This window comes from Cherax quadricarinatus, chromosome 13 (assembly GCF_038502225.1).
Source record: "Cherax quadricarinatus isolate ZL_2023a chromosome 13, ASM3850222v1, whole genome shotgun sequence".
NCBI lineage: Eukaryota > Metazoa > Arthropoda > Malacostraca > Decapoda > Parastacidae > Cherax > Cherax quadricarinatus.
In genome coordinates this window covers 14110173-14137594 of record NC_091304.1, presented here as the reverse complement: position 1 = coordinate 14137594, position 27422 = coordinate 14110173, and the positions used below count along the sequence as shown (strand labels likewise).

The following is a 27422-nucleotide window of genomic DNA, read 5'->3' as shown; positions in this document are numbered from 1 at the left end:
TGACAGTTAATTGTTTTTGCCTTTCTCCCTGGCTAGTGGAACACAGGAAATGATTCTTCTTTAAAAACTGTCAAATCTTCATATAGTCAGTTACAATAAAATGACCATTGTTATAATGCACGACAGTGACTCCATTATTTTTTAAATGTGGCAGGTCGCTAGTGGGTGACTTTTATAGGATAAATTGCAGTAAATTCCCACCAGCTCTTCTGGATAAAAGTGAGAGGAAGAAAAGATTTGCAAAGACTTTACAAAGCTTTACAGAAAATAAGTATTTCAAGAGATATGTCTAGATATTGGTAAGGAGGTTATAATCTAAGGAATTGGACCTATCCTCCCTTTCCTTGGATCAAACCTGATAGACTCCTATTCCTCTACCCAGAGGTGCTGTATGACCCTTTTGGGTTTGGTGTTTTTTCCCAATGAGTGTCATAATAACAAAGCAAAATGTCAAAATGTGGTGTGGTGAAGGGTTTTTGATCCAAGGAATTAGACCTCTTGTCTCCTTCCTAGGATTGAATCTAAATACCCCCACCCCTCTCCTCTCACCATTCGTCTTCCTTTGGGGATATTTCCCTTTTGTGAATTTCAACTTATAGGAAGAGGGGAAAGGGATAGTTATTCATCCCATTCCTTTTAGGACCTTCGTGGTAGTGATGTTTGCTGTGGGAATTGGATTGTCTGGAAGTGCTGGGCAACCCTCCAGGTCCCCTATTGACAGGTATTCCTGAAGGATGTCTGTTGGTTCTGGGAGGTGGCAGCCAAAGGGGTACGACTCCCTCCGTTTCCAGTCACCGGGCTTGATTGATTCAGGAGGTGCCATCCTGGTGTACTGGAATACTGGGTAGGGTAAGGGGCAGTTTCCATGCAACACCAGCACTACTTGCTGCACCAAGGGTTCTCTTGGACGTGACAGGGTATATGCAGTTTATTTTTACTTCTCTTCAGAGCTGACCTTCGTCCCCCTAATCCTCTTTGTTTAATAAAAAAAAAAAAGTTTAATCATGGATAATCATATTCATGTTTTGCTGCCTTTCAGGCTCCTGGCCCCAGATTGCCCATGGACCATCCTTTGAACCTGACACCGCTTTTTGGGAACATTTCAAAAGGGTCACCCAAAACGGCTAACCCTTTTGATACCTCTGACTTACACTTTTTTGACCATGCTCCCAGCTTCCACAATGGCGCATCGCTTTTCATTTTTGGACTGTTTGCACATCACGGGATGGATTGGCTTGAAGCTATTGTCCAAACGACTTCAACCTGTACTAGATAATCCTTACACTATTTCTGAAATGCCTCCTTGCTCCTTCCTTAAACATATTTCCTGTAAATCTCTTCCCCTCAAGATGTATTTCAAAGATAGTTATGAACAAAATTCTTTTTTTGTTAAATCAGTCACACCTACTGATTACTTCACTGACCATGGCATTAGCAAAGCACTCATGATACATGTTGGTCAAGATGAATTCTTCCATGCTCTCAAGAGTGGGATGTGCATTGTTGCTATGATGGATACTGAACAATCTGACAGTAACTCCCTTGTTAGGTAAAAGGACACATGTACAGTATTCATTGTACAACTAATGCAACATTTTATTGTGGCAACATTTCGCTCTCCAGGAGCTTTGGTAGCAGCTTGAGAAAGCTCTTGGAGAGTGAAATGTTGCCACGATAAAATGTCGCATAAGTTGCACATGTCCTTTTACCTACCATATTGTTGGTAATTCTGCCAATATTATTACAATAATTCCCTTCAATTAACATCACCCCTCTCATAATACTCAGACATTCATCTCTCAATTCTAGCTGCATGCTAGAGCCCAACAGGACTGCACAATGTGGCCCAGACATCCAAGAGCAACTTGAGCTCCAGACTCTTCCTCTCACCAAATTGGAAACTTGTATCTGCCCTGTCCTGGTCGGACATTATCTTAAGAACATTACCAAATTAAGCTTTGACTGCTGGGAGCTTTCAGCTTTGGTTTATATAGCAGGACAACACTTACAAGTGTGGAAATTTCCCCAGATGCCTCAACAGTTCAGATATTGCTGGCACTTTGGCCACCTAGCCAAATATTGTTGATCTCTACCAGAATGCCTGATCTGCAGTGCAGCAGATTGTACTGCTTTTGGGCAAGTGCTACATGGTCTACTCTTTGTGTCTGTTTCCTTTATGCCCACTATCTATCCCTGGCATTTAGTTTCTGATTTCTTCCTTACCTCTATCACTCCTTTTATTAGGTACTTTTCATGTTCATCATTCTGTATGACCCTTGTGGGTTTAGCACTTAGTTTTGATTGTAATAATAATAATACTCATTATTATCTCTGGGAAGGTCTCATTGTAACTTGTGGTGATCAATTTTTAGAGGCTTTTCTACTTCTCTCCCTCCTCATTTTTTAAATAACTGCACCTTTTAACATTTCAGTCCTTGCACTTGTACTCTTCCCTGTATAGATCTCTATATGTTCTTTTATAGTACTGGACTTTGATAGGTTTGTAGTACTTGATCTTCAAAATGGCAGTCATTGCCTGCTACTTCTCAGTCTCACACTCAACCTCTTTGTCCCATTGGCAGTTTGAGTGGGCAGATTTTGCATTTTATTTGTGTCATACCCCTTTTTTGATGTTCCTCTTTTGTTGTCTTCAGATTAGTTGTTGCAACTTTTTATCACCACTGTTCTTGCTGCAGCTTTGATTGCCATCACTTAAACTTCAGGAAGGCATTATTGGAAATGTGTACTTGTGACTGTGGTTGTTCTGTGTGATTGAAATGCTGTGCCTGGGGCCACTACCATTATAACAATTACTGACTAGTTCCTAGCTTTTAAACAGGCAAGGGCATTTGCCTGTCATGTTTTAGGGGTAGCAGAATGTACTTGTTGGCAATCTTAGGTGTCCACTGTTACTTCCTCTTCCTCTATGTGTGGAGTCTGAAAGAAGATGCAAGTTGACTGGCAAGTACTCTCTTCACCCTGATCCTGTTTTTATGGTTACTTGCAATAGCATTTCAGACCGTTAGGATTGCCATAGCAATTGGACATCAGCTTGTCCATGTATCTTTCCCCTTCACTTCTTTCCTCCAAACCCATGACGGAGTCTGCACTTCTGAATTTTACTTCTCACATTGAGGAACCTTATAATGTGTCCATCATGCTTCATGAACTTTCGTCAGTTGACACTTTCCATGTGCAAACTGACAGCCGCTAGACCTGACAGTAACCATGTCCATATGCTTCAACACTTACACTCTACAGCACTTGCAGTCCTCTTATGCCTTTTCAATCTTGTTTGGTCCCAAGGGGTTCTGCATTCTCTATGGAAAACTGTCGTTGTCATGCCTTTTCACAAGTTAGGTACTTAGGGTCATGACACCTCTCATTATAGACCCATTGCCTTTTTTTTTTTTTAACCAGCTGTCTCCTGCTGAGTTAAGGTGACCCAATGGAGATAAATGGTATAAAATACCGACACTGGAAAAAGACACACACATGCAGTATAATGCAGTTCTTGATTGGCAATGTTTTGCCCACACTGGGCTTTATCAAGTCAAAGCAGATCTGTTTGTGACTTGATAAAACCTCTTATGTGGGTAAAATATTGTCAGTAAAGGATTGCAGTAGTAGTAGGTAGTAGGTAGGTAGTAGGTAGTAGGTTGGTAGACAGCAACCACCCAGGGAAGTACTACCGTCCTGCCAGATGACTGTGAAACAAAAACCTGTAACTGTTTTGCATGATGGTAGGATTGCTGGTTTCTTTTTCTGTCTCATAAACACGCTAAGATAACAGGGATATCTTGCTACTCCTACTTACACTTTGGTCACACTTCACAGACACGCACATGCATATATATATATACATACATCTAGGTTTTTCTCCTTTTTCTAAATAGCTCTTGTTCTTTTTTATTTCTTCTATTGTCCATGGGGAAGTGGAAAAGAATCTTTCCTCCGTAAGCCATGCGTGTCGTATGAGGCGACTAAAATGCCGGGAGCAATGGGCTAGTAACCCCTTCTCCTGTATACAATTACTAAAAAAGAGAAGAAGAAAAACTTTATAAAACTGGGTTGCTTAAATGTGCGTGGATGTAGTGCGGATGACAAGAAACAGATGATTGCTGATGTTATGAATGAAAAGAAGTTGGATGTCCTGGCCCTAAGCGAAACAAAGCTGAAGGGGGTAGGAGAGTTTCAGTGGGGGGAAATAAATGGGATTAAATCTGGAGTATCTGAGAGAGTTAGAGCAAAGGAAGGGGTAGCAGTAATGTTAAATGATCAGTTATGGAAGGAGAAAAGAGAATATGAATGTGTAAATTCAAGAATTATGTGGATTAAAGTAAAGGTTGGATGCGAGAAGTGGGTCATAATAAGCGTGTATGCACCTGGAGAAGAGAGGAATGCAGAGGAGAGAGAGAGATTTTGGGAGATGTTAAGTGAATGTATAGGAGCCTTTGAACCAAGTGAGAGAGTAATTGTGGTAGGGGACTTGAATGCTAAAGTAGGAGAAACTTTTAGAGAGGGTGTGGTAGGTAAGTTTGGGGTGCCAGGTGTAAATGATAATGGGAGCCCTTTGATTGAACTTTGTATAGAAAGGGGTTTAGTTATAGGTAATACATATTTTAAGAAAAAGAGGATAAATAAGTATACACGATATGATGTAGGGCGAAATGACAGTAGTTTGTTGGATTATGTATTGGTAGATAAAAGACTGTTGAGTAGACTTCAGGATGTACATGTTTATAGAGGGGCCACAGATATATCAGATCACTTTCTAGTTGTAGCTACACTGAGAGTAAAAGGTAGATGGGATACAAGGAGAATAGAAGCATCAGGGAAGAGAGAGGTGAAGGTTTATAAACTAAAAGAGGAGGCAGTTAGGGTAAGATATAAACAGCTATTGGAGGATAGATGGGCTAATGAGAGCATAGGCAATGGGGTCGAAGAGGTATGGGGTAGGTTTAAAAATGTAGTGTTAGAGTGTTCAGCAGAAGTTTGTGGTTACAGGAAAGTGGGTGCAGGAGGGAAGAGGAGCGATTGGTGGAATGATGATGTAAAGAGAGTAGTAAGGGAGAAAAAGTTAGCATATGAGAAGTTTTTACAAAGTAGAAGTGATGCAAGGAGGGAAGAGTATATGGAGAAAAAGAGAGAAGTTAAGAGAGTGGTGAAGCAATGTAAAAAGAGAGCAAATGAGAGAGTGGGTGAGATGTTATCAACAAATTTTGTTGAAAATAAGAAAAAGTTTTGGAGTGAGATTAACAAGTTAAGAAAGCCTAGAGAACAAATGGATTTGTCAGTTAAAAATAGGAGAGGAGAGTTATTAAATGGAGAGGTAGAGGTATTGGGAAGATGGAAGGAATATTTTGAGGAATTGTTAAATGTTGATGAAGATAGGGAAGCTGTGATTTCGTGTATAGGGCAAGGAGGAATAACATCTTGTAGGAGTGAGGAAGAGCCAGTTGTGAGTGTGGGGGAAGTTCGTGAGGCAGTAGGTAAAATGAAAGGGGGTAAGGCAGCCGGGATTGATGGGATAAAGATAGAAATGTTAAAAGCAGGTGGGGATATAGTTTTGGAGTGGTTGGTGCAATTATTTAATAAATGTATGGAAGAGGGTAAGGTACCTAGGGATTGGCAGAGAGCATGCATAGTTCCTTTGTATAAAGGCAAAGGGGATAAAAGAGAGTGCAAAAATTATAGGGGGATAAGTCTGTTGAGTGTACCTGGTAAAGTGTATGGTAGAGTTATAATTGAAAGAATTAAGAGTAAGACGGAGAATAGGATAGCAGATGAACAAGGAGGCTTTAGGAAAGGTAGGGGGTGTGTGGACCAGGTGTTTACAGTGAAACATATAAGTGAACAGTATTTAGATAAGGCTAAAGAGGTCTTTGTGGCATTTATGGATTTGGAAAAGGCGTATGACAGGGTGGATAGGGGGGCAATGTGGCAGATGTTGCAAGTGTATGGTGTAGGAGGTAGGTTACTGAAAGCAGTGAAGAGTTTTTACGAGGATAGTGAGGCTCAAGTTAGAGTATGTAGGAAAGAGGGAAATTTTTTCCCAGTAAAAGTAGGCCTTAGACAAGGATGTGTGATGTCACCGTGGTTGTTTAATATATTTATAGATGGGGTTGTAAGAGAAGTAAATGCGAGGGTCTTGGCAAGAGGCGTGGAGTTAAAAGATAAAGAATCACACACAAAGTGGGAGTTGTCACAGCTGCTCTTTGCCGATGACACTGTGCTCTTGGGAGATTCTGAAGAGAAGTTGCAGAGATTGGTGGATGAATTTGGTAGGGTGTGCAAAAGAAGAAAATTAAAGGTGAATACAGGAAAGAGTAAGGTTATGAGGATAACAAAAAGATTAGGTGATGAAAGATTGAATATCAGATTGGAGGGAGAGAGTATGGAGGAGGTGAACGTATTCAGATATTTGGGAGTGGACGTGTCAGCGGATGGGTCTATGAAAGATGAGGTGAATCATAGAATTGATGAGGGAAAAAGAGTGAGTGGTGCACTTAGGAGTCTGTGGAGACAAAGAACTTTGTCCTTGGAGGCAAAGAGGGGAATGTATGAGAGTATAGTTTTACCAACGCTCTTATATGGGTGTGAAGCGTGGGTGATGAATGTTGCAGCGAGGAGAAGGCTGGAGGCAGTGGAGATGTCATGTCTGAGGGCAATGTGTGGTGTGAATATAATGCAGAGAATTCGTAGTTTGGAAGTTAGGAGGAGGTGCGGGATTACCAAAACTGTTGTCCAGAGGGCTGAGGAAGGGTTGTTGAGGTGGTTCGGACATGTAGAGAGAATGGAGCGAAACAGAATGACTTCAAGAGTGTATCAGTCTGTAGTGGAAGGAAGGCGGGGTAGGGGTCGGCCTAGGAAGGGTTGGAGGGAGGGGGTAAAGGAGGTTTTGTGTGCGAGGGGCTTGGACTTCCAGCAGGCATGCGTGAGCGTGTTTGATAGGAGTGAATGGAGACAAATGGTTTTTAATACTTGACGTGCTGTTGGAGTGTGAGCAAAGTAACATTTATGAAGGGATTCAGGGAAACCGGCAGGCCGGACTTGAGTCCTGGAGATGGGAAGTACAGTGCCTGCACTCTGAAGGAGGGGTGTTAATGTTGCAGTTTAAAAACTGTAGTGTAAAGCACCCTTCTGGCAAGACAGTGATGGAGTGAATGATGGTGAAAGTTTTTCTTTTTCGGGCCACCCTGCCTTGGTGGGAATCGGCCGGTGTGATAATAAAAAATAAATAAATAAAGGATTGCACTATACAAATTTTTTTTTTCCACCATAGGGTGACCCAAAAGAGTAGAAACACTTTCACCATCACTCACTCCATCACTGTCTTACCAGAGGCATGCTGACATTACATCTTAGATGCCCCTCCAAACTGCAATATCCCAACTCCTCAAAGTGAAGGCACTGTACCTCCCACCTCCCTGAATCCCTTCCTGTTACTTTCCTCACAATCCAACAGCACGTCAAGTCATAAAAGCCACTTGCCTCTACTCGTATATAACACACTCACACTCTTGTTGGATGTCCAAGCCCCTTTGCATACAAAACCTCATTTATCCCCTCCAACCTTTCCTAGGTTTGACAACTACCCCTGTTTCTCTCCACTACAGATTTATATGCCCTCCAAGTCATCCTGTTTTGCTCCATCCTTTAAATGTCCAAACTACCTCAGTAATCTTTCTACAGCTCTTTGGATTATTGAGGTCAAATTGAAAATCTTTAAATACTTTTAGTAACTCTACACCTCTTAATCTCCAAATGACAATTTCTCAACATAATATTCACACCATACATTGCCCTCAGGCACGACATCTCCACTGCCTCCATCCACCTCCTCGCTTCAACATTTGAAGCCCATGCTTCACACTTGTATAAGAGTGTTGGTATCACTGTATTCTGATATATTCCCATTTATTTGCCTCCATGGAGAACATTCTTTGTCGCCACAGATGCCTCAGTGCACCACTCACGTTTTTCTCATCAGTTTTATGGGTCACCTCATCTTTCATAGACCCATCTACTAACAAGTCCACTCCCAAATATCTGAACATATTGACTTCTTCTATACACCCTTCTTCAACTCTGATATATCCAGTCTTTTATTAGGTAATTTTTTTGGTTAATCTCATCACCTTGCTTTTTTCTCTGCTCTCTTCAAAATTCCTCCACCAATCTTTGCACCTTCTCTTCAGAATCTCCCAAAAGAACTGTGTCATTGGCAAAAAGCAACTGTGACAGCTCCCATTTCGTATTAGATTCTTAATCATTTGATCCCACACATCTCCCCAGTATTCTAGCATTCACTTCTTGTACAACCCCATTTATAAATACAGTATGTAAAGCAACTATGGTGACATCATGCATCCCTGTCTAATTCCTATTTTTTTTTTTCATCAAACTGGCCATATCCCACCGAGGTAGGGTGACCTAAAAAGAAAAACTAAAGTTTCTCTTTTCAACTTCAGTAATGTATACAGGAGAAGGGGTTACTAGCCCCTTGCTTCCAGCATGTTAGTTGCCTCTTATGACACGCATGGCTTATGGAAGAAGAATTCTGTTCCACTTCCCCATGGAGATAAGAGGAAATAAATAAGAACAAGAACTAGCAAGAAAATACAAGAAAACCCAGAGGGTTGTGTGTAAATGTGCTTGTATATTCATGTGTAGTGTGACCTAAATGTAAGCAGAAGTACCAAGACTTACCTGAAATCTTGCATGTGTATGAGGCAGAAAAAAAAACAGCAGCAGTCCTACCATCATGTAAAACAATTCCACTCGCTTGGCGGGATGGTTGTACCTCCCTTGGCGGTTGCTGTCTACCAGCCTGCTACCTAGGTAATTCCTACTTTTACTGGAAAGTAATTTCTCTCCTACATACCCTAACCTGAGCCTCACTATCTTCATAAACATTTAACAGGATTCAGTAACCTACAATCTATTTCATACACTTGCAACATCTGCCACATTTCTTCCCTATCCATCCTATCATATGCCTTTTCTAATGCAATGAAAACTTCCTTACCTTTATCTAAATGTTGTATACTTATATACTCCAGTGTAAACACTTGGTCTACACATCCCCTACCCTTCCTAAAACCTTGTTTATCTGTAATCATGCTGTCATACCCTTAATTCCTTCAGTAATAACTCTACCATACACTTTACCTGGTATAGTCAACAGGCTTACTTCCCAATAATTCTTGCTCTCTTGTATCTTCTTTTTCTTTATACAAAGGAACTCTGCACTGTCTCTGCTAATCCCTAGGTACTTTCCCCCTTTTTAAACATTTATTAAACATATGCATCAACCACTCCAAAACTATATCACCATCTGTTATACCTCCCTGGCCAGTACCTGAAATACTGCCTCCCTCTCTTGATCACTATTTAACAGCTCAAAATATTTCCTCCATCTTCCCAATATTTCCACCTTCCTTTGTAGTAACTCCCTTCTTGCTTTTTAACTGTTAAATCCATTGTTATTATTAGTGCAGTTTGAAAATTATTAGAATGTGTAGTTAAATATTTAGTATAGTGCTTGCAACCTCAGTTGTCTTCCCTCATCAATTTGGTTTTCATAGGGGCCATGCTATCATCAACCCTTTAATCCACTTGGGTACCAATGTTTGCAATGCTTTCACTAATGACCACTGTTATTGCAATTTTTTTTCTTGAAAACTCTTATGACACCACCTAGTGTTAAAACATCTTGGTTCAAGCCAATTCCTTGGGCCTCAGAGGCAATTTGCCTCTTCCTCAGAGATTTCTTGTTGGAGAAGCACTTGTGTGTCCAGTTAAATAATAGCTTTTTTACCCCCCTGACTTCATTCAGGGTGAAGGCATCACTCAAGGCTGCAATCTTATCACTACCACTCTTCCCGCTTGCTATAAATGTCCTTGCATCTGTTCTCCCCTCTAATATTTAAGTATCTCTTTACATTGATGATTTTGCTATAATTTGTACAGATGCTGATTGTCACCTCGTAGCAGCCTTTCTCCAGGGTGACGTTGATCGTGCTTCCTGGTGGGATGCTAAAACATATTCAGATTCTTTTCACAAAATGCTCTATTGTCCCTCATACCATTTTATACTGTTTGGGTTCCTGTATCCCTGAACAGCATACAGTAAAATTTCTCAGGTCTTCTGTTTCATTGCTGAATGTCCTGAAAGCTGCTTTTGCTTGTTATCATTGCCTGAACCTCCTAAAATCTCTAGCCCATCTTACTTGGGGGCTGATAGATGAACCTTTCTTTGCCTTCATTCTGCTTTAATCTTATCTAAAACTGTGACCAACTATATTCTTTGGCCTTCTCTGCTATTCTTTCTAAACTTGATCCTATTCATCATCATAGGTAATGCAGAGCTTTTTGATCTTTCCGAAGTCAAGATACTTTATGCAAAGATGAATGCCCATTCTTTTTGGGATTGGGCAAATACTCATTGCCTCCATTATTTTGGGTGCTTTGGCAAACTTCATGTACCTATTTTCTCTTTACATTTGCTCTGTTGGCTTCCTTAATTAACCTCCCCTTTATATTCACCCTTCATTTTATTTTTTTTCCTCCTGCCTTGGGAATCCTAATGATTAATGTTTGCTCCTCCCTATTTTCTTGTGTGAAAGCTCACTTGCCTGCTGTAATTTAACACTCGCTCTTTATTGAATATTTCCATTCTCATTTGATGCTGTTGCAGTGTACACTGATGGTGTTGGGCATGCAGCAGTCTTTCCTGAAAAATCAACCCATGGTCATTTACTAGAATCATCCAGTGTTTAAGCAGCTAAGTTGTATGCAGTTTTCACTAATATCATATACAGTGTTGGTTCATAGTTATTTTGGATTCCTGCAGTGCATTACAGAAATCTGACTTCCTTATCCCATCATCCTTCAGATACAAATCTGGTTATCCAATATTTCTGTTAAACACAGACTTCTTTTCATGGGTCCCTGAAAGTGCCAATGTTTGGGGCAGTAAACAAGCAGACTCAGCCACTTGGTCAGCTGTTCATGACCAGTTTCTTACAGGGGATATTCTTTTCTTGGACTAGTTTTGAGGGGCTTCTTAACCACTGGCAACAATGTTGGTCTGCGTTGGACCACAACAGTGTTTTTTTGTCAAACCACATTTAGGATTCTGGCTATCTTACCACTGCTGTTGTGTTTGGGAGATTGCATTCTTCCGCTTATGTATCGACCACAAAGGGCTCACTCACTTCATGGAAAAATGCCCAGCACTGCTCTGCGAGGAGTGTCAGTTCACCACATCTTAATAGTGCCCTGTCTATTAATGGATATTCAGCATTCACTTGTGACATCTCTGCCATCCCATCATACACTGACCTCATTGAAAAGCCCACCTTTGATGTAGACTATCTTTTTAGCTGTTGCACTCTCCCCTGCCCCCACTAGCCCCTACCCTTGCACATGCCCTCCTACCCTTTGCATGTCTCCTCTTGCACATCCCTCCCTGCAGTGCTGTATTACCCTTTTGGGTTTAGCACTTGATTACATTAGTTTTGCATGTATTTTACTTCATGTCAATGATGCGTACATTTACAATCATGCAATAATTTTTAGACATTGATGTGTCTAGGTGAGAATGAAATTAACATCTTCAGTGCTCTTTCAGCTCTTAATATTTCTTATTTTTTCTCATCAAGAATTTAAAATAATCTTTCCCTTGATGTCCTCTTCAAGGGGGGCTCCTTGCCATGGTAAAGAGGCTATCGGTCAGAGGAATCGGACCTCTTGGTCTTCTTCCTCCGACTGAACCTAATTACCCCCCCCCATCCTCCCTTCCCTACCCCACCCCACCCTCCCCATGCCCCCCCCTTTTTTTCCCCCCTTTCCTCCCCTCTCCCCGCCCTCCCGTAGTTTCCCGTCCTATTTGTAGTATCTGGGGTCCTCCCCTCGGGCATTACGGTTTCTAGGCAGGGGGGAGTGTGCCAGGGTTCATCCCACTCTGTGGGGTCCCTCGGGGGTGGTGTGGTTTGCCGTGGAATCTGAATTGTCTGAAGGTGTCTTGCTCCCTTCCCGGATTTACGAGAAGTGAGCGGGGTTCCCTTCAGATAATGGGTGTATCTCCAGAAGCTGCCTGTTGGTTATGGGAGGTGGCAGGCGAAGGAGGTATGCTTTGTGGCGGGTTTCCGATCGCCCTTTCTTTTGTCCGCTGAGGTGGCTCGGTAGATGTGAGGCTGCTGTCCCGGAGCGCTGGTTTACTGGCGTGGAGGGTAGGGTATGGCATGGGTTCCACACTGCATCTTCACTGCCTGTGGGCTTGAGGCCCTCTTGGTTGATGGGGTGAATTTCCGGCCCTTCCGTTCCTCCTAGTGACTGTCCCTTTGCTGTCCCTCTTTTTTTTTCTTCTTTCATTCTTTCTTTTTTCTAAAAATAACAAGAAAGGGGATATTATGGAAGAATCTACGTTATTATGGAGTCTTCACCTGATGAAACCCTTCCTCCTCCCAGACCCTTATCTGATCCAACACCCTGTTCTGACCCAGCTTCATTTTCAGTCCATTCTCTCGACTCTTCTCATACTCCTGTATCTTCTGCTGGTGACACTTCATCACCTGCTTCAGGTGCTGTGGAGTCACTCATTTGTCCATGTCGCTACTTCTAGCACGCCTTTCATGATTCATCCAGCTTCCCTGAATACAGTGCGACAGTTTTTGGATCGCCCGCCTCCCTTGGGTCAGACCACTTGTGGTACTACTCCTAAACGTCCAAGACAACCTACTGATGACAATTTGTCGATGATGGCTCAAAAACGACCTATATGACACTCGCTACCTTTGTGTACCGGGGTAATGAGTGCGCAGTGGACAAAATTCTTTTCTTTACAAATGACATGTCAAACAGATTACTGTCTGATCATGGAATTGGTAAAACTTTTTTAAGGTATGTTGGCCAAAATACATCTTTCCATGCTCTTCGAAGTGGTGCGCATGTCGTATCCATACAGAATTCAGAGCAAGCTCACGCTCTCTCCTGCATCACTTCCATTGATGACGTACCAGTCACCATTCGTAAGCACGCTGCTCTTAATTCTTGCAATGGTACTGTGGTCTTACTATGTACCATTGTACAGAGTGATTTTTTTTGTCTTGCGGCGATGATATTTTAGAACGATTAGTCCTTCAAAAACCTCCCTATTCTTAACAATTTGACTGTTGCAACCTCAAATCCTGAAGTGTCTCCTGATGTTGCAAAATATTTGAAAAAAAAAATGGAATGATAGAGAATCTTTTCTTGATGATAATGACACCAAAAGTACGAAATTTGATGGAAAATTTACGGAATTATTCTCTCACGAAGTTAGCGACCTCAACGACATTTACGCATCGGCGATTTTGCCCACTTTGTGGCCTATTTTCGGCCAATTCCATTGTTCCAGTCCACTAAACTCGTAGCTATTTCTTTAGAAATCCATTTGTTCTATCGATTGAGTACAAGAAACCGCTCATTTACCTATTTCAACTACCCAGTAAAGTGGTCAGAAATTGGCAATTTGGCCAATTTCATGCAAATTAAAAAAATGTCAATTTCAAAATAGGGTCTAGAATAAATAATGCAAACATTCTTGGCACTAAAGTAACATTTTCTCTGTTCATCAGTCACGTTTCCAGGCTCCTGTTATAATACTCTTGCTTTCTATTTTGAATTTTTATTCACAAAAAATAGAAGATTTACTGTTATGCAGACTACTGCAATATTGTAATATGTATAAATAATGCCAACCCACTTGTGATTGCGTATTAGAATGGCTAGTTGGACATTTATTGGACAATGACGTCATTTATTTACTCTTGAACATCTGCAAAAATTGAACATTTCTGCCACTTTGAACTCCATTTCAAGATCCTCTCCTGTCTTCGCATCGGCTATGCTCATCTTACTCACAGGTATCTCATAGAGAGGTGCCCTGTTCCTCTCTTTGAGAATTGTCACGTTTTAGTATCCGTTAGCCACATTCTGTTGGAATGAGCACGCAGAATTTACCTCCAACGTCATCTCCGCTCTGCTGCCCTTTCTTTACTTTTCCTTTTTGCTGATGGACCCTCCTTTAATCCAGACTCTCTCATTGACTTTTTGACAGCAGCTGATTTACTCTAATGATGATTCCTCTAGTACTCTCCTCTGTCCTTTCTACCTTAATCTCTTGCTACCCTCTACCCCTGCACTATCCACTGCCATGCTGCACTCCATACCCTAATAATCATCCCTCTCCCTCTTGCCACCCATTTCCCCTGCATCCTTCCCTGCCCTGCTGCATTGTATAACCCTTGCAGCTTAGTGCTTCTTCTTGATTATAATAATTGCCCTTGATGTTAAATTTTTTGAACTGTATGATGAGAATAAATTATAAAAGATATATCAGCAGTTTGAAACACTTCACTATGTGCATTATTTTAAATTCAATATATTGGTATTTCTGCCTTCATTTCTTTAAATTTTCTTTGAAAAAATAGAATAAAAAAAAAATACCTGGAGAGGGTTTCGGAGGTCAACACGCCTGTGGCCCGGTCTGAGACCAGACAGTAATATAAAATTTATTATGCAGGCTGTTAGTAACCCTTAAACTGTCCACACCACCCAGATTGAGAGCACCTGTGTCTTAAAGTTTGATAAGAAATTTTGTTCTAAAAGGGTAGGGAATCATTTTTCTAAAGGTAATGATGCTAAAAATGCAGAAATTGATGTAATATTTACGGAATTACATGGATGCTAAGTTGGAGAGCGGGAAGCACCTTAATAGCAATTTTGCCCACTTTGAGGCCTATTCTAGGCTAATTCCTTTGCTTAATCCCAATGCCTGGCTATTTTATTAGCATGCTTTTCATATTATTGCTTGCTAAAAAAACTGCCCATTCAACTATCAGACCTACCCTATTAAGTGCCCAGAAGCTGAAAATTTGGTCAATTTTTTACTACTATTTTCAATAAATTGCTATTTAAAAATGGAGTAAGAAAAACACCCTAGGCATTCCAGCCACTAAAGCAACCCTCCCCCTGTTCATTAATCGTGTCCCCAGGCCTCTATATAACGTTACCTTCCATTTTGAATCCATTGTCACACGCAATAGATTTTTTCCCCTATTACTCTAATAACAAACCACAACCAAGAATGCTTGATCATGGTATAGACTACAGTGGACCCCCGGTTAACGATTTTAATCCGTGCAAGAGGGGTAATTGTTATGCGAAATAATCGTTATGTGAATGAATTTTCCCCATAAGAAATAATGGAAATAAAATTAATCCGTGCAAGACACCCAAAAGTATGAAAAAAAAAATTTTTTACCACATGAAATGTTAATTTTAATACACACAAACTGAAAAAGGCATGCACACTTACATGACACTTACTTTTATTGAAGATCTGGTGATGATTGATGGGATGGGAGGAGGGGAGAGCATTATCTTCTTACTGTTTAGAAGGGGAATCCCCTTCCATTAGGACTTGAGGTAGCAAGTCCTTTTCCGGGGTTACTTCCCTTCTTCTTTTAATGCCACTAGGACCAGCTTGAGAGTCACTGGACCTCTGTCGCACAACAAATCTGTCCATAGAGCTCTGTACCTCCCGTTCCTTTACGATTTGTCTAAAATGGGCCACAACATTGTCATTGAAATAGTCACCAGCACGGCTTGCAACAGCTGTGTCAGGGTGATTTTCATCCATAAAGGTTTGCAGTTCAACCCACTGTGCACACATTTCCTTAATTTTTGAAGTAGGCACAATGGATTCCACAACTGGCATAGGCTTCTCAGGGTTAGCCCCAAACCCTTCAAAATCTTTCTTAATTTCCATACTAATTCTCACCCTTTTTACCACAGGGTTGGCACTAGAAGCTTTCTTGGGGCCCATGGTCACTTATTTTCCAGAAACAGCACCGAAAACACTGTAATAATACGAAATATTCCGATTGTATGCTTGGATGTTACCGCGGAGGCTGGCTGGTAAACAATGCCACCGGCGGAACATGTGAGCGCGTCTCGGAAGAAAATCGGTAAGCGGGTTTTTAAGCGGTATGTGAGGCAAAATTTTTGCAATTAAAGTAAGCGGTATGCGAAATAATCGCTATGTGATGCCATCGTTATGCGGGGGTCCACTGTATTCCGATAATAATGCAGCCCCAGTCAAAACTCAAAACTGGGAGGTAGGCCCTTACTGTTTCCCAGGAAATCGAACATTTCTGCCACTTTGAGGACTATTGCAGATCACTTCTGGCCTTAAACTGACTAATATCTTCTCCATATCATTAGTCTCTCTTCTGGTCTATTGGCACAAAGATATGGCCTTTTTTTTTTTTTTTTTTTTTAAACCGACCATCTCCCACTGATGTAGGGTATCCTAAAAAGAAACACTTTCACCATCATTCATTATCAGTCTTGCGAGAGGCATGTTGATACTACAGTTCAGATGCCATTCCAAACAACAGTTATCCCCACCTCCTTCAGAGTGTAGGCAATGTACTTCCCACCTTCAGAACACAAGTCTGGCTGGCTAACTGGTCTCCCTGAATTACACCTGCTTACACTCCAACAGCTCAAGTTCCAAAAAGTGTTTACCTCCAGTCCTATCTAACATGCTCACATGCACCTGCTGGTTGTCCAATCCCCTCACACACACAACCTCATTTATTCTCCTCTAACCTTTCCTAGGGAGACTCCTACCCTGCCTTTCCTCCACTACAGATACAGTGGAACCTTGTTTTTTGGCTGCTGTGTTTATTGGCTGATTCGTATTTAGACCAGTTTTTCGGCAAAAATTTTGCTCCGCATTTCGGCCATTGCCTCGTATATCGGCCGTATTAGACTCGTCATCCCAGGACGCCACGTGTAGGTGAGTCAGTCTCCCTTTGTCTGTCGGCGAGTGAGAATGTACTCCATGCATTCATCCAAACATTTCCTTAAAATCCATTCTTTTTGGTGTTTTTTTTTTTTATTAAGTGTGACTGTGAAATAAGCCACCATGGGCAGGGAGTGTAGCAGGGAGGGAGGGAGCGGAGCAGGCAGGCAAGCAGGGAGTGTAGCAGGCAAGCAGGGAGTGTAGCATGGAGGGAGGAAGTGTAGCAGGCAGGCAGGGAGTGTAGCACACATGCAGGGAGGGAAATAACCCCAGAGAGGGCTTTGACACCTGAAGTCCTTATGGAGGGGGATTCCCTTTCTAAACAATCAGTCCTCCCTCTCTCCATAAGTCATAAGCCAACAAGAGTCCTCAATGAAGGTATGTAATAGTGATTTAAATGTTTATTTATTTATTTGGTTCTCATTGTTTTGTGTATGTGAAACTATAATTAATCTTTAAAAAATATTTTTGGGTGCCTGGAATGGATTAATTGTATTTACATTAATTCTTATGGGAAGTATTGCTTCGAATTTAGGCCGAACTTCTGGAATGGATTACGGCCAAAAAAACGAGGTTCTACTGTATATACACCCTCCAAGTCATCTTAGTTTGCTTCATTTCCTCAAAATGTCCAAACCACCTCAACAATCCCTCTGCAGTCCTGTGGATAATACTTTTAGTAACTCCACACCACCTAATCTCCAAGCTGTGAATTCTCTGCATAATATTTACACCACACATTTCCCTCATACACTTCCTCCAGCCATCTCCTCGCTGCAACATTCACAACCCATGCTTCACACCCATATAAGTGTTGGTACGACTACACTTATACATTCCCCTCTTTGCTTCCATGGATAACTTTTTTGTGTCCACAGATGTCTCATTGTGCCACCTACCCTTTTTTTTTCCTTCATCAGTTCTATGGCTCACCTCATCTTTCATATACCCAGCCACCAGTAAGTCTATTCCCAAATATCTGAATGCTTTCATTTCCTCCATAATCCTTCCTTCCAATCTGTTATCCAATCTTTCATTTCCTAACTACTTTGTTACTCTCATCATCTTGCTCTTTCCTATGTTCGCTTGTAATTTCCTTCCTTTATATAGCCTCCCAAATTCGTCCACTGACCTTTGCAAATTCTCTTCAGAATTTCCCAAAAGCACAGTGTCATAAGCAAAAATTAACTGTGGCTACTCCCATTTTGTATTAGATTCTGCATGTTTTAATTGCACACCTCTCCCCAACACCCAAGTATTCACTTCTTTTACATCCCCATCTATAAACAACCATGATAACATCACACATCCCTGTCTAAGGTCTACTTTTACTGGAAAATAATCTCCCTCTTACATATCCTAACCTGAGCCTAACTATCCTAGCAGCTCTTGACAGCATGTAGTAACTTACCACATCTGCCACATTGCTCTCCTATCCACCCTATCATACTTTTTTTCTTTTTCAACGAATCTGCTGTATCCCACCAAGGTAGAGTGACCCAATTTTTTTTTTTTTTTTTTTTAAATTTAGTAATTTATATAGAAGTTGTTACTAGCCCCTTGCTCCCAGCATTTTAGTCACCTCTTACAACATGCATGGCTTACGGAGGAAGAATTCTCTTCCACTTCCTCATGGAGCCTATCATATATGACTTCTAAATCCATGGAAGTGACAAAAACTTCTTTACCTTCATCCAAATATTGTTCAAGTATGTGCTTCAAGGTAAACACTTGGTCTACACATCCACTACCCTTTCTAAAGCATCCTTGTTCATTTGCGATCCTGCTTTCCATCTTACACTCAACATTCTTATTCCCCTATAATTTTTTTTTCTCTCCCTTTCCTTTATACAAAGAAATTATACATGCTTTCTACCAGTTCTTTGGTACCTTCCCCTCTTTCATACATTTGTTGAATAAAAGCGCCAAACACTCCAGAATTATACAGTGGACCCCCGCCTTACGATATTAATCCGTTCCTGAGAGCTCATCGTAAGCCAAAATTATCATTAGCTGAATTAATTTTCCCCATGAGAAATAATGGAAATCAAAGTAATCTGTTCCTGACACCCCAAAGTATGAAAAAAAAAAATTTTTTACCACATGAAATATTAATTTTAATACACACAAACTGAAGAAGACATGCACAATTACTACTCTACTAAGAATAGAATACATGACACTTACCTTTATTGAAGATCTGGTGATGATTGATGGGATGGGAGGAGGGGAGTGTGTGGAAGTTGTTTAAAAGGAGAATCCCCTTCCATTAGGACTTGAGGTAGAAAGTCCTTTTCTGGGGTTACTTCCCTTCATCTTTTAATGCCACTAGGACCAGCTTGAGTCACTGGACCTCTGTTGCACAAAAAATCTGTCCATAGAGCTCTGTACCTCCCGTTCCTTTAAGACTTTCCTAAAATGGGCCATGACATTGTCATTGTACAGGTTGCCAACACGGCTTGCAGTAGCTGTGTCAGAGTGATTTTCATCTATAAATTTTTGCAGTTCAACCCACTTTGCACACATTTCCTTAATCTCTTTTATCAATTCCATACTAATTCTCGCCCTTTTTTACCACAGGGATGGCACTAGAAGCTTTCTTGGGGTCCATGGTGACTTATTTTGCAGTTACAAGCACTAAAAACACTGGGATAATGTGAAATGTACCGTATGTATGCGTAGATGCGACCGCACTGGCTGGCTTGTAAACACTGGCGCTGAGGCCACATGTGGGACGCGTCCCGGACGAATCATGTAAGGCGAGTTTTTTATCGTGAGGCGAGGCAAAATTTTTGCGTTCAAATGCTTCGTATGGTGGATTTAACGTAACGCGATGCGTTCGTAAGGCTGGGGTCCACTGTACCACAAAAGCCACCAAGTCATTATTTTAACCCTTTCACTGTCCAAACCTTCAAAATTAATATTGCTCTGTGTCCACATTTAAAAAAAAAAAAATTAATGAGATGGAAGTGAATTTTTTTTTTCTGGAGGTAATGACACCAAAAGTACAAAATTGATGGAAAACTAATGGAATTTTGCAGGTGCAAATTTAGTGGTTTGGGTGCAGTTTACACCAGTGATTTCACCCACTTAGTCCTATTTTAAGACAGTTCTGTTGCTACATTCGGCCAAATTCTTAACTATTTTGCTAGTATACCTTCAGTTCTATTAATTGAGCACAAGAAATCGCCCATTCAACTGTTAGAACTACCCTATAAGGTGCACAAGTCCATAACCTGATCGATTTTACACAGAATTAAAAAAATTAGTTTAAAAAGTCTTAAAAATAAATAACAGACATTCCAAGCACTAATATAATTCCTGTTCAGTAATAACCACCTACTACACTTACCTTTCATTTTTAATTCATAATCAAACAAAAAATTGAAGACTTACTCTTTCTTGAAAAATAAAATATAACCAGGAATGATTGGTCATGGTTTACAGCATCCCAATAATTGAATTACTTCTATTAAAAACCCATTTAACAAACAGGGGTTTAGAGGGGCCTTGCCTGTCCTTAGGAAAATTGTCAAAAATTGAATATTTCTGCTACTTTGAGCCCAATATAGAGCAACTTTCAGGTCTGAAACTGACCAAAATTTCAGTAGTAGATCTTCCATTAAATTATACCAAGCAATCACCAATAAAACCATAAAAACCAGCCTAGAAAACACCTTGAACTTGTTATTTTAAATGAGGCACACATGGTTGCTTTTCTTATGCACTGCATAGGATAGGATTTTTTTTATCCAGTGCACACTCGCTGCATAGACTCATTCTCATTTCTAGGCCAAAATATACTGCTCAGCTTATCTGAGGGAGCTTTGCTCGAAACGTAGATCAACGTGAGAGACTCTGACCTCAGTAATGTAGATCTGCATGACGGCCACTCGAAGGATTAACCCAAACTCACAGTTAGTTGCTCCCATCATTCACTGCCTGGAGCAGGATTTTATTTTTATACTACTCACGCCAATTGCACAAACCCATTCTTCACGTCTAGGCCACTGAGCTTGATGCTTGGTCTGATAGTATTTTCATGTCCAGGCCAAAATTTGCCACTCGCTACAAATTTGAGGGCGCTATAAATTATGCATACTAGTGTCATGGATGCTGATTACTAGACAACTGACAGCTTAAGGGTTAAAATACTGAATATCACTCAAATTATGTAGATTGCTTTTTATTAGTTTTGTATTTATTTTGCACTTTTCTTTAAATCATCAATTGGTTAAAGCAACTTCTTCAACAGATTCTGGTAGGACGAGAGATCCCCACTTGGGTGAATAGACTGGCATATGTCTCATCATGTGTCCCATTTCTACAACGGTGTCTCCCTAAGGAGTGGTTAACTCCAGTAGCACTCCAGCAATCTATTGAAAGACCCTCCCCAGACTCTCCAACATCTCCGGACCCTCCCTTTTCCAATTCGCCAAGTTCTGCTACCCGGGACAGGATTCCCCACTCTGTTGCAACTCCAAGGAATCACCGATCCACATCTCATTCTCGTAACTCTTTGTAACCTGTCATGTGTGCTATGTTTATGGTGACTGTTCATAGTTTTACTCATGTTTTTGACAGAATGTAGAGTGAAAGTTATTTGACAAAATGTATAAAGTGGATGGAAGTTTGATGAGTGTTTTATAAGGTTATTTTAGATATGTTATTATCTGTGTTTTAAGGCTACATATAGTTTTGATAATAAAAAGAAGTTAAATTTACAGTTATAGTGCATGACTGGCTGCAGTTACAATGCTGATGGCCTGCCATTGGTAACTGCAACAATGGCCATAGACTACAATGTAAAATTAAGGATGTGAGACTGTTGAGTCCTAGTTCTTCTTATGAGCTATATAGAAACTTAAGATTAGTGCCATAAAATAGTTAGAGAGAAGAGTCATGATACATAATACTTAGGCCATCCACACACATGTTGCAGTGAGAATATCATTTACACCTCACTGAAAAGTATTATAATATTTGGGTTGAAATTCAAGTACTGTACTATACGTGTTTAAAGATACTGCTACCAAATGATCTTACATGTAGCATATATGCTTTAAAAGCATAATCTCAGTCCAAATTTTGTTATTTTCTCAGTGGATTTAGTATCCAGAGCAGTACCTTGTAAGAAATATTGTCCTGTTGATTCACAAACAGGTTGCATCCTTGTGGTCTGTATTAGAAATGTATGCATTTGTTAAATATGAAATGGCACTGTTAATTGTTGCAAATGACATGAATTGATATTTGCATAGAACCATTAAGCAAATTTTTATTTTGGTTATTGAAAGTTGTTGCATAGGTGACATTGCAGAATCACCATATTGTAAAAGATATTTCCTGAGATAGAACAAAATAGTGTGGTCCCCCAGGTTTTTAGAAAAAATTATTTAGCACCCATTCCTACTGTCAAATTCAGCCACCCCTGCAAAATTAGAAAAAACAAAAATAAAAAAGTAGTACATATTTAAAGGAAATGCACATTAAGCAGTAAGTCTTGTAAATAGGTTTGAATTAAGATCCAGAATTTTTACGTGAATTTTGATAGACGATACATTTCTGTCATAAGGCATGCAAACGATATGAAATTTGTACTAGTGGATAAATGATAAAAATTATAACAATTATGTCTCTACTCTTCGGTTTTCATCGTTGTATTTAGTAATTTCGATAAAATATAATATATTTTATCTATCTATCTATCTCAAAAAGCTGGGAATGAAAGATAAATATATTTATAAAGCTGTGCTTTATATATTAAGTGATATCGAGACATTTTTTAATATTTTAAAACTATGTAACTCAATATATTGGGTTCATAGTGTGCCCTTTGGGTTATCCCTCAGTGAGGGTAGTTTGTTGTGTCTTAAAGACATTTAATGAATGTGCTTAATTTCTTGGGGGATGACATTGTTATGTTATGATCCCTGGATTTCACTCTCAGGTCTCACTGCCAACAGATAAAAAAAAGAAATACAGAAGGGTTGAGTTAAGCAGCCATTCACAGATTCACAAATCTGAAAATGGGCCTCAGCATATCTGGAGTTTGGCTCTCCCTTGTGTGTGTGTGTGTGTGTGTGTGTGTGTGTGTGTGTGACACCACATGTTCACATGCTATGACAGAAATCCTTTCTTACTCTGCACAGTACAAATAAACATTTAAAAATGTGCTAAATATTTAGGTACTAAAATACCTTTGGAAAACAAAAGTGACATTCCAATTCTATATTTTCATTATTCTAGATCCAATAGAGTATGCTTAGAACTTTCTCAATTTATTGTGCAGTGTCCTTTGGAAGTGCTGCAGCTAGACAGTACAACACCAGCAGGAAGAAAAAGGATAGGGTACTTGTATTATTTTTGAAATGCAGTACATTAGAAGTTTTTGCCAGAAGTGTCAAAGTACTGTATTTCTTAAACGTACATTGCTATTTTATTCTCATTTTGCATATATCAAAAATTGTCTTAAAAATCTATCATGTCACATTTTCTAGACTAAACCAACAGTCTGTGCAGCTTTTTTTTCTTCTCTTGCCAGAAGTTAGGGCATTGTAATTTTAAGTTTGGCAGTTATTACTCAGTGTACTTGTTTTAATAGTACTTTATCTTTACCCAGCATACAAAGTATTCAATCCTGCATAACCTGACGTGGCCCATTGGAACCTTATTTTGGGCATATTACTCGCGATAAAGTGTATAAAATTTATTTGACGTCCATTACCCTATAGTGACTGGAAGGCAGGGTGATACACTTACAAAGTTTTTAGCTGAAGTTAGAATTCTCGGGTACAGACTTGGTGTATGTAAGGTACAGTACGTAAAATTTAGTGAATTTTTGTTTTTGTTTACTACTAATAGTTAACAGTATTCTTTTACAAGTAAAATACAGTATTTAACAATTATATTTTTAATTTGCATATTCTATAGCTAAACAGAAAATATGAGCTTTTATTGCAGGTCATGAATTCCATTGTCGGTGATACCTGTAATCTTGTGCCAAGTCTGTATACAAAGTTGTTCATAGTTTTCTGTAATAATCATCTTTAATAACCTAAATTCTTGAATCCCATCCAGAAGAATGGAATGTTTGCTTGAATTGCTATGAAATGGTTGGTGATGTAAGAGTTAATATTGTAGGCATTTTTATTGCTATAAATAGTTCCAAAGTTTTATACACCCTTTTTCAAGCTGCCTTAACCAAAAATTAACATAGTATCTGCCTCTTGATATGGCATATCTCCAAGGATACTGTTGACTTTTAATGTTAAGGGGCTTTGGAAAAGTGCTTACATACTTCGTGTGAAAATTTGTGGGTTTGTGAGGGAATAATGTTTAAAATGATTTATAATATTGGATAAGCTAAATCTGGTATAGGACTTTCACAAATCTTCCATTGTGTACATGAGTTAGGTATTGAGCTGAAATATTTTCAGGGAGAAGTTATTATGTTTGGTGTATAGTCCTTGTCTTTTAAGTTCATGGAATAAATATTCTTTTTTTACTAACCCACTTTAATATACATTGTTTTTATTAAAATTACTTTTATACTGTATGCCTTTTATTATTTAGAAATAAGTTTGCCACCTTATAAACTAGGTCAACCATGCATGACTGATTATATTCATGATTTTGCTTGCTACAATTTTGTTTGTAGCTAGTGTAAGTTTGCAAGAGGTTATTGGGCCTGATCAATTAGGCAAGTGTCTGTGACTACTGATGCATTGATTGTAAATGCTTTTTTTTTTTATTTTGATTTGTTTTAGTAGCTTCCTCTGTCTGTAAAAATATTAGTGCTTCTTTCCTTTAAGCATTGGACTTAAAAGTATTTCCACTAGGATTGCCTAAATTTTGTTTTGTGACTTGTATAGTTTTATGGATTAAATTGTTTAAAGATAGTTTCTTTATTCTAAAGAATTGCTTGGTGGCTGTCCCTTTGTACCACTGGGTCTCTTGCTGGCATATATGTGCAAAATTAGCTCTTGGTTCATAAAATTATCCTAATTTAGACAAGTTCTACAAGACTATTTAAAGTAAATTGGACAGTTTTTGACTGAACCACATTTTTCTATCTTGTTTTCTCTCTTAGGAATACTTTCTGTGATACTAACTTCTGTTCTATGATTTATTTGATGAATTGTATTTAATTACTGTACATACTTTTGCTGGTGTCTACCATCAGTGATCATTTAAAAATAGTTAAAATAATGATCGTAAGAGTATATGCATGTTCTTCTTTCTCCTTGTACCATTTATATAATCTAGAGATCACACTTTTTTTTTTTTTTTTGCACAAGCTGTTACGATCCCATATGCAGTGGACCCTTGAATAGAACACAATTAACCAGCACAGTTTTGTCATGACACAGTTGAGAAATTAGAGCATTAAGTTGCATAGCACACTAAAATTTGAACAGCATGGCATAAATTTAGGTAATTATATGGCACTCCTCAGGATCTTTCCCCTCAGCCTCATGGCCAGCCTACTGGAATGGCCATTGTCTTGATGGGAAAGGTCTCATCTCTTTACAACCTTTCATGCAGCCAGTTCTCCATGATTATTTCCCTCATACGTACTCAAGTCGTGTGTTTGAATCATTTTTTTTATCAGTCCATCTTGTCACTGGATAGTAACCATTGCATTCAAGAGGAATAAGAGCGATGCTGAAGGTGCTAAGAAGAAAAGCATGAAAGTGTGAGTACCTTAAAAAATTGAGATGTTAGATAAGTGGTGCATATGTAATGGAGATGGCATGAGCTTATGGACTTGAAGCAATGATTCAAACAGTTAAAAGGAATATGAAGAAGGTAATCCAGATTGTGACCTGAAGATAATGTCACATAGGTTGCAACAGCTAAATAAAACAGAAAAATTACCGAGTGGATTAAGCAGAAAACCAAGAAAGAAGCTCCTCTTAATTTCCTTGTGATCAAGGAGAAAGCCATGTATTACAAAACAGTGATGATGATGAAGTCTGACAAAGTGTGCATGTTAAGGGCTGGCTGGTTCCTCTACTATAAATTATACAATAAGCAGCATATTCAGTAGTGAAAGTGCATTTGTTAAACATGCTGCCTACAGGAAATTCCCTGCATACTAATTGGAGAAAATTCTTTGAGGGTGGCTATGAGCTACAGCAAGTGGCTGATTAAATAGGTGTTTATTGGATGATGCCATCTATAAACTTGCATCAGCCAGCAAGAGGAAAAATGAGCCTGTTATTGAGAAAGACTTTCAAGATTGATTCTTTCCTTATCCTAAGGTCAATGTCAACCATGTATCCACTCCAAGACACAGGCCTCTACATGCCATTCCCTTTGGTTAGTACACTTTCTTAGCAAGGCTGTACAAAGAACATACAGGTGTACACTGTGTGACACTTGCCAGGATGAGTGTAATCTGACCATAATACACTGATGGTATGAATCTTTCTTGTAGACAATGTATCCACACAGTTAACTGATATGTAAGTCTGTGGAACAACCTGCTGTGTCTGGATAATTGCACAATTCCTAGTGCAATGCCAGGCAGTTAGATACTAGACTTACCTGAATGTACCAAGGTGTACAATGGTCACATGCCTACTCTTCTGAAACTATAGTTACGTTCAGTCCTTTTAAGTATCTACAAGAATAGACTAACACCATACTTTGGGGTTAAGCTCTATGCAGTCCACATTCTTGTGGGAACAAAAGTCCTGTAATTAGTAATCCGTGGGGATTATTGTTCATGTCTGACAACAAGAGAATGCCTATTCCTTCCCAACCTGTAGCTATATTGTGACTGACCCTAAATAGGCCCCTCTGCTGCCAAACTGAGGCTAACAGCTGTAAGAAAATGCATGTTACTTTGGAATACGTTAATACTACATCCATTATCAACTTAATTTGACTAAATCTACAACCTTAGCTAGGAGTTAAACTTAATAGGAGCTTAAAATTAATGCTTGTAAGTAAAAGAATTTGTAACATGGCCTAGGTTGAGGAAATAGAGAGTTGGCCACCCTCTCCTCCTCCCACCCCTTTTTTCCTTTGTAATGGTAATTGGCCTTCCAGTGCCCTCTTGAAATGGAAATTACATGAATTTTCTAAACTCGGATTCAAAGCAGCAAAGGATCATTTTGGCTTTCTTCTGTGTGGTATTGCATCAGTGTGTTTTAAGTGTAACTGTAAACTCATGTTTCTTTATTGCTTTAAGAGGTAGACAAGGTATTTTGCTTATTATTTGGAGGTCTAACCAGTCAGCATGGATGAATGAGGCCTTTCTTGACCGATTCAAGCATACAGTGGAACCTCAAAAATCAAACTTAATCCGTTCCAGGAGCTAGTTCTAAATTCGAAAAGTCTGAAATTCGAAGCAATATTTCCCATAAGAAATAATGGAAATACAATTAATCCGTTCCAGAAACCCAAAAATATTCACACAAAAAATACATATTATAGAGATTAATTGCAGTTTTACATACAACAAATACTATAGTTTTTAATTATGTATAGTAATACATATAAAATAACATTTTTACTTTTATTGGAGATTGGTGATGGCATCTGGAAGATA

The 27422-nt window shown here is 39.4% G+C and overlaps 1 protein-coding gene across 5 annotated transcripts in view; it reads left to right on the top strand.

Moving 5' to 3' along the window:
• LOC128688602 (deubiquitinase DESI2) overlaps positions 1-24415 on the top strand; it is a 43197-nt gene extending 18782 nt beyond the window's left edge. For all 5 annotated transcript variants that reach the window (XM_053776495.2, XM_053776494.2, XM_053776496.2 and 2 more), the window contains exon 6: positions 21117-24415. In XM_053776495.2, the coding sequence (XP_053632470.1) occupies positions 21117-21386 (270 nt within the window). In that variant the 3' untranslated portion in view covers positions 21387-24415. The remainder of the gene's footprint in view (positions 1-21116) is intronic.
• The last annotated feature ends 3007 nt before the right edge of the window (positions 24416-27422 follow it).